The 13,948-nt window shown below is 33.1% G+C and overlaps 1 protein-coding gene across 8 annotated transcripts in view; it reads left to right on the top strand.

Annotated features, from left to right (window-relative positions):
- The window catches only part of AKAP9 (A-kinase anchoring protein 9), a 168,499-nt gene that overhangs the window by 82,333 nt on the left and 72,218 nt on the right, over positions 1 to 13,948 (top strand). For all 8 annotated transcript variants that reach the window (XM_014553322.2, XM_006177783.3, XM_014553313.2 and 5 more), the window contains 4 exons: positions 3,313 to 3,409; positions 4,624 to 4,716; positions 12,039 to 12,386; positions 13,666 to 13,890. In XM_014553322.2, the coding sequence (XP_014408808.2) occupies positions 3,313 to 3,409; positions 4,624 to 4,716; positions 12,039 to 12,386; positions 13,666 to 13,890 (763 nt within the window). The remainder of the gene's footprint in view (positions 1 to 3,312; positions 3,410 to 4,623; positions 4,717 to 12,038; positions 12,387 to 13,665; positions 13,891 to 13,948) is intronic.

The raw sequence follows: 13,948 nt of genomic DNA, 5'->3' as shown, positions 1-13,948 counted from the left end.
TATATGTGACAGGTCTATATATATATAACAGGTCTATATATATATTTGAAGGGGAGGTTAATTTATTTGTTTTTATTATTTATCTCCTCTGAAGGACTTTAGGCTTTGTAAGATTTTTGTCTGTTTAATTCACTGTTTTCCAAACGCTATAGTAATTCCCTGTGCATAGTAAGTGCTCAGTAAATATTTGTTAAATGAATGAGCAGTTTATAATTCAGTAGAGGAGCATGCTGTAGTATTTAACTAGCTCTATAAAACCCTCCGGGATTTAATCTAACTTTGCCTGGCTCTGCTGCTCTAGGACTGATGTCTCCATAGGCACCTGTTATTGGAACCTGAAGAAAATTTTATTTTTTGAGACAAAATACTGAATTTCTATGCTGCTTTGGAAGCATTCTGTTTCTCCTTCTTTTATTCAAAGTCTATATGTAAGCTTTGGAATTTTTCATCCAGCATTAGTGCACAGCCTTATGAAGCTTCCATTTTATTTGAGATCAGTATTCCCAATTTTACCATGCATCAGAAGCATTGGAGGTTTTGAAATTTAATGTTATTTTTCAAATACTTAAAAGTACAGATTACTGGATTATGCAGTATAGATTCTGGATTATACTCAGTCACTTTGAAATGGACCAGACATTTGTATTTGTAACAAGATGATTCTGGCAGGCAGTCCACAGATTGTTATTTAGAAACTATTATTTTAGGTTTTTTAGTATGAAAGAAAATTGATAGCAAGAACTTTCTAATAACCACTTTCAGTATTTTCAAGTAACCTTTCTTTAATTAATGATGCTTTTTTTCCTCAGAGTATGAAAAAAAGGGAATTTTCTAAAAATGTAGACTTTGCTATTACTGCGTTTGGTCTTTTGCCAGCTCATTATACTTTCTCAGAGTTTCTATAATACTCAATGGAAATGTGTTAACAATACCTTTCAATTTAAGCCATCAGTTTTCTCCCATCATCCCCAAAATAAGGTTTATTGACTTCCTTGTTCACTCCTGTGAACAGTAATTAATTTCTTGTTAAACATCATCGCATATTTGGACACAACTCTAGCACTTTCTGAATAAAGAGTATACTGTTCTCCTAAGATAGGCTGAACTAGTTTAAGAAAAGTAAGTCATTCATATAACAAATATCTGTTGGTGTCATATTCGAAGCCTCTTCGAGATATAGTATGGAATTGAAATAACCTTGGGCTTTACAGTCAGACAGACCTATATTTGACTCCTGATTTGAGCTTTTTCTGGCTATATAATCTTGGGCAGATATTTAAACATGTCTAAGTAATATTAGGGACTATAAAAACTACTCTTAATTTAAGATCATGAAGATTAAAAGAAACAGTAAGTGACAGCATTGTAAACTGACTGTATTTCAATTAAAAAATGCAAAAAATTTAGATCACACCCTTAAAAAAAAAAAGAAAAGAATGCAGACTTTTTGAGCAAATCAGCTGTCTAATTTTGAAATACAGTATCTGTATTATTAAATAAATGGTCAGGAGTAGAATTAGGGCCACATGACAGGCAGACATATATCTTCTGATTTTATTCTTTGATCATGTTTAGTAGTAATGAAGAAAGAAAAAGAAAGAAAGAAAGAGTGACTGGAAGAGCCTTGGCTGGATATTGTGTAAGAAGCTTTCTATGTGTATAAAGTGGCCCTTTATCTTAAGGGACTGTAATCCAATCACTGAAATAATACTTACTCACAAAACAGCAATTCATAAAAAGTAGTGGTTGGGTAATATAACATGATGATACAGCCAAAATACTGGAATATAAACCCATGTCTATGTGGCATTTTTCACTGCCCATCACTGCGCAATTCGGTAATACTGCTTGTTGGAGCGGCTCCAGAGGGAAATGGAAATGAAGGGATGAATATGAGACATTGGGATGAAAGGAATCTTGGGAGCAACGCAGAGGGAAAAATCAAAGATGACCTTGTGTTATTTGAGCTGCAGAATATGGAGACTAATGGTGCATTAATATAGAGAGAAATCAGGCAGGTGAAGGGTAGGACCTTAATTGTAAGAAGGGAGGAGTGAATTTGGTTTTAGCCAGATTATTTTTTGAATTTGGAATAAACACTTTCAAATGCTATAAAGCTACAGAATTGAAGAAAATATGATCAAAGAATAAAATCAGAAGATATATGTCTGCCTGTCATGTGGCCCTAATTCTACTCCTGACCATTTCTTTAATGGTACAGAATTATGGACTAAGCAGGATTTTTTTTTTTTTTGAGTTTGGGTCTTCTTAGCTGGATAAATAATCCAGAGGGTTTTCCCTGGGCTTTGAAAATAAGAAGACATGAAGCAGAGGATCAGAATACTGTATGCAAGAAGCTATGAGGAAACAGACAAAAATGATGAGAAAGATAGAAGAACCAGGAAATGGCAGAGAAGAAAGACAAGGAAAACAAGTTTTTATGATTGTTTAACATGAATATAGAACATTTATAGACAATTCACAGCAGAAGAAACTTTCACAGCCAGTAACATTTGAAAGGCTCAAAAATAAAGACATACGTGTTCTAACAAAGTTTTAAGACTGTTACGTTTCCATGTTGCTGAAGTTTTGAGAGAATATTCAAGTGGTATAAAACTAAAGTAACTTTAGTTACGGCATAAAACTAAAGTAACTTTCTGAATATGGCATTTTTAAATTTTAAATATTAACAATTATAAGATTTTATCATATAGAAATATCAAATGTGTGCAAAGATATATTTATGAGAATCTATATATGTAGCATTGTTTGTTAATAGTGAACATTTGGAAATGGCCAAATACAATATAGAATAAAGACATAAATAACAAAAGATACATGAATAGGTTAAAGAAAAAATCCAGAAGTGGTTGTATAAATTAAAAATCTTCCTCACTGCCACTGCCCTGTGTTTCAGTAGAGGTATCATTGTGACTTTTGATGTGTATTCTTCAGACTGTGTGTTTGTGTGTGTGTAAGTAATTTTTTAATAAAAATGAGTTTTTCCAAACTTTTTTACTCAATCATAGCATAGAGAACTTTGTAAAAATGTCTGTACTTATAAATAACTCCGTGTTATACATTTGCATAATAAACTGGCGTAAAATTGAGTTAAAATATTGTCATTTAATGCTGTTACTTTAAAGTGGAAAAATTCATCAAAAATATAACTTAAGTTACAATACTTTTAACTCTTGACCTATCATTCTTGTTTTTACTACCCCCATACACATTTTGTCTGCTATAAATCTGGACTAACAATAAAATTTGTGCACATCTCTAATTCTTTCACCCCCTTTTATTTATATTTAGCTTCTCCATTGATTCGGTGGTGATTACTGAATCTGATGTGCAGAAAACAGTATACCCTGGAAGTTGTCTGAAACAGAACGTTGATGGTACAACAGAGGTAGTGTATCTTTAGATTGTTATGTACACTGATTTTATTTTTGTTACTGTCATTTTGTGTCTGTAGTTTAATATTTATCAAAAAATAGTTGCTAACAAATAAGTATAACTATAAGGACAATATCTTATATAAAATATCCAGAAGGATATATAAGTAAAGAAATTTAATCTATTTTCATAGCATAGGAAAAATGCAAAGTTTAAATTGAGAGGTTTTTTCCCCTGCCTAAATACGTTCTCGTTTAATTCTGTCTTGTTTTATATACCATGGGCTGTATAACAAATTAGCTTCAGAAAAGAGAAACAACTTTTCTTCCCACCAAGGGAAGTTGGATCAGACCATCTCTAAAATAGTGTTTAGGGATCTCCAAAATTCAGTGTGCTAGGGCTGGAACGATGGACGAGACTTTCTTTAGCACAGGCCGTATGATATATAGAAAAACCCGTCATCTTTTCACAGTGTATCTCATCTAGCTAAACCACTTTTGCCTCTCCTCCACACTGTATATATTCCTAATTTGTGGCCACTTTTCTGAAACTTCTAACTATAAAACCCTGGCCTTCACTAAGTAAATTTTTAGTTCTTAAGTCTAGAGGAAAAGAGCATTGTTCTCTCTCATTCTGAATATAGAAGAGAGATGTTAGCCACGTTCTTGATTTCTTCCACATTCATCCCATATGGAATATCTGGCTGACATTCAGATAATTGGTAAATAAAGAAATATTTTCTTACCAAGAACATATTTACATTTAAATAGCCATTTGGTTTGTTTCCTTTTCATAAAAATGATTTGTAGTTGTAGAAAATTGGATACTATTAATAAATACCAAGGAGAAAAGAAATTTGTTTACAGTTTTAGAGCAAAGATAGCCACTGTCAAATTGACATTACTTAAAATGAAATACACACACATCTTATTAATTATATTTAAGAAGTATCTTTTTCCCACTCTAGAACTGTATGTTAGTAATTCTAAATATGTAAATATATTTCTCACTTTACATCTTTCTTAAGTGCACAGTAGTAAGTACAATTATTTCGTATTCACTAGAATTATTGTGTATAATTAAGGGAACAGAAATTTATTTATTAAAACTTCTCAGAAGTTTTCTAAAAAATAGTTATCTTTTTATGATATTTGAGAGTAGAAGCTTAAAAATAAATGGTGTATAATTTATGTAAATATGTATGTTATATTTTGCTTTTTAATTTAGTTTTCTGATGAGCTTGGAGTGAAACAGGAAACAAATATGGTTAAGTTGCTGGAAAAACAGTACCAAGAACGATTAGAAGAAGAAGTAGCTAAGGTAGGTTTATAGTTTTTCTGGAGCATTGTTGTGGCCTGTATTCTCTTTTAACCTTCAAAAAACCCGAGATTTTATTGATGGTAATGCACTTTATTTTTTGTTGTAAGTTTTATATGTAGCTCATTTAAGTTGTCGGATACTGGCATTAACCACAGTTGCCTTTAAATGAAATGCTCTGTGATTTTTTTTCTCTGAGAAGAGCACTGTTCTCTTCATGTAGAATAGTAATTAGAAACTTTTCAAGTTATAAATGTGTTACCTTGTGAATAGTACCTCAGGAAGGAGTTTGGCTGTTCTTAAAGATGGGGGATATGATAGGAGATGAGAAAGAATGTGGTTGGTCTTTTATATATAACCTTTGCCTGCCTTCTCCCAGAGAAGTTACTGTGATGTTAATGATTGTAGATACTCTTAGCTGCTATGCACAGAGCCATTCTTGTAAACTCCTGAATACCAGGCATATCACCTAGTCTACCATTATGATTCCATTTCTTTTGTCTCTATTTGCTTTTATAATACATAAAATACCTAAAATTCCTGATTGGGTTCTTATATTGAAACAATTGAATTCTAAGTTTGTTTGAGTTTATAATATTTCAGCTATTCCAATCTAATAATCTCAGTGGGATATATACATTTTAAAGGGAGAGGATTGATGGAAATTATAGGAAATCAAAAAAGAATTAGATTAAACATAAATTAGATGCGGTCAAGACTCAGGAAACTATGTGGAACATAAGGACCTGCTCGCTTCTATATCTGAATTGAGTATTTAGTTACTGAAGATGAAAGTAAAAAGTGAGACACCATCACTTGTATATAAGCTCTCACTATCTAATTCTTCAGAGAATTGCAGGTTTTCTCTTACACCTGTCCCTTTCATAAATTTCTCAAGTGGAGTGTTATAGCAGGGCATAATAGCATAATAGTTTAAGACCATGAGGTTTGATATAGGATTTACTATACTTTAAATTCTTCTTCTTCTGGTTTACTTAGATTTGTGATCTTAGGAGGGTTACTTAACGTTTAAGTCTCAGTTCCCTCTGTGTTGAAAGAGGAGAATAATAGAAATAATAGTAGTTCTTACGAGAATTCAATGAACTAATACATATAAAGCACCTAGAAGATAATCAAGACTTGGAAATTACATTTTTAAAATAGTCTTATTACTGTGATAATCTAAATATGTCTTGTAAAGTATCATTCATCCAAGCTGATAGCAGATCACCAAATTGCAGGTCTGTAAAAACTGTTCCAAAGGCAGCCAAGGTACTCTGATCCAAGAGACAACATTTGATGGCCCAGCTCTATTCTAGAATAGTGTATATAGATTGTTGACCTTGGCCACCAGTACAGATGGAATTATGCTCTACCCTGTACCCCTGAGATATGTGGTTGGAAAAATATTGAGGACCATTGTTTTAAAAGCACAGGGTATACAGAAGGAGCCCAATAGAGGTAGTGATTCCCAACATAGATAACATTAGATTCAACTGTGATTTGGGTACGTACTACTGGAAAAATAGACATTCATTAACATTTCATCACCAGAGTTCTGAGTGCTAGGGTATAGCAGAGGAAAAAGAGATGAAATCTTTGCTCCTATGGACCTTGCTTCCTAGTTGGTGCAAAAGATAATATACAGATGGCAATAAATACTATGAAGAGAAAACGAATCAAGGTACTAGAACTAGGAAATTCCATGAGGAGTGAAATGATGTTATTTTTTTTTTGCAGTTTAATCACAAAAGGCCTCACTTTTAAAGTGATATAGGGGAGAATCCAGAAGGAAGTGAGTGAATAAATCATGAAGATAACAAATTGAGCACCTTTTAGGAAAATGGTATGCAAAAAAAAAAAGAGAGAGAAAAGTCAGCAGTTCTCCAATGGATATCTCCAAGAGGTGGCCAGTGAGAATTGGCAGGAGTGTGAAGGCCACCTGCCCAACTGTCAGCTCTGCCAAGTTGGAGGACAGTTTGAGTCATTCCTGCCACATTTTCATGGGATCCATTTGGAGAAATACTGTGAAATTCTGATGCAGATTTATCTCCTCAGCAAATGTAACTGAATATAGGAAGAAGAAATATGGGGAAAGAGGGCAGGGACTTGCCCTTCAAGGGAAAATAGTACTCCAGGTAATTTGACCTAAGCAACTGGAAGAATGGAGTTACTGTTTACTTGGTGTCAGATGTGGAATGAAAAAGACAACAAAGGAGCAGTTTTTGGAGAGGTGTGAGAGACTTAAGAATTCAGCATTTGACCCATTAAATGTAAAACACTTATTAAATGTGTAAATATATGAGGTTGAGGAAGTGATTAGATGTATAAATCAAGAGCTCAGGAACTAAGATAAAACTAGACATGTAAATATGGTAGTATCTAGGACAATGTTTTTCAAACTGTGAGATACAATTCCTTTTTAAGTCATGTAATCAGTTTATTGGTTTAGGACCAGAATTTTAATATTAAGGGAAGAGTTCAATTATATAAACACACATGTACACAGAGGTACCTACGTATGCTTTGGATCACAATATAAAATGTATTTTTTTAATTGTTGTATGTGTATGTTTACCATGGCTGCAGTGAAAAGATTTGAAAACTGTTAACACAATGAGTATGAATAGAGAGGGGGTCTGGGAACTAAGCCTGGAGAATTTAGAGGTAAGAGAACTGAGGGAGAACAAAGGAGATGGAGAAGGAGTGGTAAATTAAAGGACAAAAGATTACATCACAGAAGTCAGTAATAAAAGTGTATCAAGAAGAGAATGTTTTAAACTGTGTCAAATGTTTCTAAGTCAAGAAAGATTAGAACTGCAAATTAACCATTGGATTTAAAATGTGAAATCATTGGTGACTTTCACAAGAGCACATCTGATGAGATGGTAAAGATAAACTGATTAGATTGGATTTGAGAGAGAGTGAAGGAGCAGAATGAGGAGTTGAGTTATTTTGAGTTTTACTTGAAAGAGGAGGAGAGAAATACAGTAGTAGCTGAAGGGTGACGTAGGGAGTCAAGTGGTGGATTTCGTTTACTTTTTGAGTTCTCATGTAGTTTGCTGTTGTATTTTGTTCATAGTTTTTAGTTGTAATCCGTGGGGGAGAGAGGCTGTATAGTGGATTACTTTATGCTGACTAGAATTACAAATCTCTTGTCTAGTGTTTTTTTATTCTACAATTTAGATGAAATGATTGCAGTATTTAGATTAGTCCACATATTTACCAAAAACATTTTAACGTTCTAATGTTTTTTGCATCTAAGGCCTTCTTTCTAAGATCATTTTTCTGCTTTCTAAGGGACGTCCTTTAAAAGTTCTTTTATTAACGATCTATTCAGAGTGAACCTGTTTTTGTCTTTATACCTTTATTTTGTTTTTATTCATGAACAATGGCTTTGTTCACCATTTGAATCTGGGTTGACAGTTATTTTTATATCAGAACTTTAAAGATACATTCCATAGTTTTCTGCTTCTCTTGTTTGTGCTGAGAAAGACCTTGTCATTTTAGTTGTTCCCTCATAGGTAATAAATCTTTTTCTGGAATCTTTAAGGTCTTCTTTTTCTTTTTGGTGTTCTTTTTATTTGTTCTTCTGTAATTCATTGGTCTTCTTGAATCTTAGGAGTAATGTCTTCTATATTTAGTCATTATCTCATGAAATGAGATTATTTCCATTGTTCTCTAGTTCTCTTGAAACTCTTGATTAGATGTTGGTTGAACATTCTTACTGTGTTCTTCAAGTCTTAGCTTCTGTTTCATATTTTTAATCTTTTTGTCTTTCCATGTTGTATTCTTAGAATTGAGAGACATACAGGCAGGTCAGGTTCAAGACAACAGATTAAAATAACAGCCAGTGTTAAGGTCTTGACCACCAGTTAGAGAAGGTTGAAGGTATATTTTGCTAAGTTGTATTGCCTAGTTCACTAATTCTTCCATCTCTATCCTTGGCATTTTGTTGTAATGGGCATGGTTTCTGGATGACAGTGTCCAGAACATTATTAACAAACCTTGGTTCTATCTAAGCATAGGCATCCAGGAGATCCAGTTTGGTAGGGAAGACGTAATAGTGGGTTGTCTGGGCATAAGCAGTATTATATATAGTGCTTAGGTGCTTGAGCTCTATAATTAGACACAGTTTGATTCAAATCTCTTCTCAAGTTTATTACAAATGTGACCATTGACATGGCTCCTAATCTTGCTACACTTCAGTTTTCTTAGCATTGACTATTGGTATTATTTGTCCTAATTCAATTATAGCACTTTACTTAAAGGCAGATGTGGAAGTAACAGTATAATGTTACATTTTAGAAGGTAGGCTTAGGTAAGACAAGATTTTTTTTAAATTTTTTATTGATTTATAATCATTTTACAATGTTGTGTCAAATTCCAGTGTAGAGCACAATTTTTCAGTCATACATGAACATATACATATTCGTTGTCACATTTTTTTCTCTGTGAGCTACCATGAAATCTTGTGTACATTTCCCTGTGCTATACAGTATAATCTTATTTACCTATTCTACAATTTTGAAATCCCATCTATCCTTTCCCACCCTCTACCCCCTTGGCAACCACAAGTTTGTATTCTATGTCTGTGAGTCTATTTCTGTTTTGTATTTATGCTTTGTTTTTTTTGTTTTTGTTTTTGTTTTTAGATTCCACATATGAGCAATCTCATATGGTATTTTTCTTTTTCTTTCTGGCTTACTTCACTTAGAATTGACAGTCTCTAGGAGCATCCATGTTGAGGCAAATGGCGTTATGTTGTCGGTTTTTATGGCTGAGTAGTATTCCAATGTATAAATATACCACATCTTTTTTATCCAGTCATCCATTGATGGACATTTAGTCTGTCTCCATGTCTTGGCTATTGTAAATACTGCAGCTGTGAACATTGGGGTGCAGGTGTTATCCTGAAGTAGGGTTCCTTCTGGATGTATGCCCAGAAGCGGGATTCCTGGGTCATACAGTAAGTCTATTCCTAGTCTTTTGAGGAATCTCCATACTGCTTTCCACAGTGGCTGCACCAAACTGCATTCCCACCAGCAGTGTAGGAGGGTTCCCCTTTCTCCACAGCCTCTCCAGCATTTAAGACTACAAATTTTAAACCCAGTTTTCACCATTTATTTGCTCTGTGCTGTGGGGGTTAAAGAGACAAGTAGATCACTTAATCTTTTAATTTATTTTATTTCTCTCCTTGGTTTCCTCATCTATTAAATTGAGGTAATAATTGCACCTATTTGTAGGGTTTTTAAATGAAATATTACAAGGCCTTAATAAATGATTGTTGCTGCTTTATTGCTGTTCTATTGAAGCAGGACTTCATTAGCAGCTAGAAGACTTAGCAACTGGAAGGAAGGAGGCTAGCAGGAACCAGGTGGGAATCAGGACCCCAGATAGGCAAATCAAGTTCAAGACAGTACATTAAAGTGATAGTCCAGTTAGATAGCCAGGACCAACAGAGAAAACAGAAAAGGTTGAAGATCAGTAGACACAGAAGTTTCAAACCCCAGGAATGCTGTATCTTACACTATGGCAGTCAGGCTTCCCCCACTACAGATTATCTGTGGAGATGGGACTTAAAGTTATTGATACAGTTGGTTCTCAATGGCTTAAACTTAGAGCCCAGTACCAGTGGTGGGTGGAACTAAAATAAGCAGAGATTCTGAATCATAGTTGAAGTGGAAAGTGAAATAGATTGGATTGAATTGTATCATCATGTTTTACCAATAACACACATTTAGTGCTGTACCTCTGGGTATTTACTGTAAGGAAGTTGGGAAGAATATGTACAATGATATGGTTTAAAAGATTATATCACAATGATGTTTAAAATGGTATTAAGAATGGATTCAGTCTAATACAAATGGCCAATAGGCACATGAAAAAATGCTCAATATCTCTGATTATCAGAGAAATGCAAATCAAAACTATGGTGAGGTATCACCTCACACTGGTCAGAATGGCCATCATTCAAAAGTCTACAAACAATAAATGCTGGAGAGAGCGTGGAGAAAAGGGAACCCTCCTACACCATTGGTGGGAATGTAGTTTGGTGCAGCCATTATGGAAAACAGTATGGAGATTCCTCAAAAGACTAAGAATAGATTTACCATATGACCTGGCAGTCCCACTCCTGGGCATATATCCAGAGGGAACTCTAATTCGAGAAGATACACGCACCCCAGTGCTCATAGCAGCAGTATTTACAATAGCCAAGACATGGAAACAACTTAAATGTTCATTGACAGGTGAGTGAACAAAGAAGCTGTGGTATATTTATACAGTGGAGTACTACTCAGCCATAAAAAATGCCATTTGCAACAAAATGGAAGGACCTGGAGATTATCATTCTAAGTGAAGTAAGCCAGAAAGAGAAAGACAAATATATAACTTATATATGTAGAATCTAATGAAAGGACACAGATGAACTTATTTACAAAACAGACTCACAGACATAGGAAACAAACTTATGGTTACCAGAGGGAAAGGGGATAGAGAAGAATAAATTAGGAGTTTAGGATTTGCAGGTACTAACTGCTATATGTAAAATAGTTAACCTAAACAACAAGGTACTACTGTGTAGCACAGGTTACTATATTCAGTACTTTGTAATAGCCTATAATGAAAAAGAATATGAAAAGGAAAAAAAATATGTGTGTGTGTGTGTGTATGAATGAATCACTGTGCTATTCACCAGAAATTAACACTTTGTAAATAGGTTATACCTCAATTTAAAAAAAAGAAAAAGAATGGATTCAGTCTGAATGTCCAACATTGAGAATTGATTAAATAAATTTGTAATATATCTGTATAATATGAAACTCTAAACCCTTTTAAAATAGAAATGTATTTCTTGACGTGAAAAGATACTTATTATAGTTAAGCTATAAAGGCAGATTATACTGAGAATATGACTACTTTTTGTAAGAAAAATGCATACCTGTGCTTGTTCTTATCCATATCTGTGTGTAAAGAAGAGGAAGATTTGAAAATGTATTTACTAAAGTGTTAATAGTGATTTTTCTTGAAAAAGAGAAAATATAAGTGTTTTTATTTCCTTTCTAATTTCTGTACTGAACATTTATTGCTGTCATAGTAATACATTTTTTTTTATTTTTAAAAGTCAGACAATAAAATACTTTGACATTAGTTTCATTGTGAAATAGAGAATCTTTTATCTCCTTTTCACTTTATCATAGGATTTCTTTTAGTTTAAAACCACAAGACCATCTTTTATTAATTAATGTAATTTTGAGAGGTAACTTGCTTTTTTAATTCCTGCTGGCATTTATAAATCTAATCCTTTTTTGTGTATTTTTTAGGTCATTGTGTCAATGAGTATAGCATTTGCTCAGCAGACTGAACTATCTAGAATATCTGGGGAGAAAGAAGATGCTACATCATCAAAAGAAGCATCTCTCTGTCGTCAAGAACAGTATCATTTAAATGAAATGAAATTATCAGAGGGTCAAGTTTGTTTTCAGGCTTCTGAGACAACAGACATGAAATCTGAAGAATTTAAACCTCTTAGTAAAGAGTTAGGAGGAGATGGAAAGGAAGTTCTGTTATCAAACAAGGATAATCTTGATACACTAGAACCAAAGGACCGTGAACTCACTATTTCAGAGGAAATGTTCTTCAAAGATAAAACATTTATAGTCAGAGAACCTGTAAGTATGCTTCCTTAAGTTTAAAAAATTATAAACAATATTGTGACTTCCCTCACTATAAAATTATTAGTGGTAATGTTGCTTAATGGAGAATTAAGTATTCAATCCAGTCGTGGCTTAGAATTTTTGAAGTTTTTGAATAAATGACTTAATATTATTATTAAATAAACCAAGTCTGTTCCATAGTGTTCTTGTTTGTCTTGCACACATTGCATGATAAAACCTCATTGTAAATTATACCTATATTTTGTTTCAGTCAATTCAAGATTAATCATACTACAATATGACTACATACTACAATATATGACTAAAAGATTTGCTTAATTTAATATGATAACATTTCAAGGAAACAGCTACCTATTTGAGAAGACAATTTAAAGCATTCTACTCTATATATGTTAATTCTTTTTCTTTATTCATTAATGGAAGATCTAGCCTGTCTGTACCTCAGCTGTGCCTTTAACAGAACATAATTCTATTTCTTTTATAATTATCTTAATTTAAATTTATTAATGTCCATGATGGGTTATGTCTTATTTAGAGGCATATTCAAATAAAATTGTCAACTCTTTATGAAATACAAAATTGTGAGATATTCATGAAAACCTCCTTAATTACCAGCAACCGTTCAAGGCCAAATGATTTATCATTTAAGTAGTAGCTCTTTAGGAGTTGAGATGCTTGTAGAAATCCATTAAGGAGTTGACTTCTTGTGAATATGAGAAGGGGAATATAAGGCTTTTATTTCCAAGTAAAAATTATTGAAGATTGTTTTTTATTGAACAGTTCTCTGTAGTACTCTGATGTACACTGCACAATATAAATTAGAAATAAAATTTCTCATTTTATAAATTTAATTTTGAAATAAAAGTATTCTGTTTACATTATTTCCTCATCATAAAATATCAAGAGGAATAACGGAGTTATTCATTAAGAGTGGAAGAGATCTTGAGTGTCTTTCCTTATTCTCCTTCCTTAGAATTAGATTCCATCTAAACTAACTGATAAGCGATGTTTTGCTTTTGGAGAACAACATGTATAATGAAAACAAAGTAACTTCACATTGATTTGGAATTACAACTAAGACAAATATCTTTAATTACTTATGTTTTAGTTTAATAATGGGAATAAAAATGAATTGCTTTGAAAAAAAAATAAAATTTTTAAATATGACTTGCTTTATGGGGTTAGTATTAGAATTTCTTTCATATTTAAAATATCAGTGCTGACAGATTTCCACAAAATGTTTTATGGTTGGAATTTTTATTTACTGTTATAGCTCCACGATGAGATTTTGGTATCAAGCATGGACGCATCTAGACAACTGATGTTAAATGAAGAACAGTTGGAAGATATGAGGCAGGAACTTGTAAGACAATACCAAGAACATCAACAGGCAACAGAACTGTTAAGGCAGGCGCATATGCGGCAGATGGAGAGACAGAGAGAAGATCAGGAACAGCTACAAGAAGAAATTAAGAGGCTGAATAAACAGTTAGCCCAGGTATAGGACCTTGAGTCCCTTTTTTCCCCCAATTAAAATAGCAGTACTCTTTATATAG

Source organism: Camelus ferus, chromosome 7 (assembly GCF_009834535.1).
Source record: "Camelus ferus isolate YT-003-E chromosome 7, BCGSAC_Cfer_1.0, whole genome shotgun sequence".
Lineage (NCBI taxonomy): Eukaryota > Metazoa > Chordata > Mammalia > Artiodactyla > Camelidae > Camelus > Camelus ferus.
The sequence above is the reverse complement of the archived record's forward strand: the minus strand, read 5'-3'. Positions and strand labels throughout refer to the sequence as shown.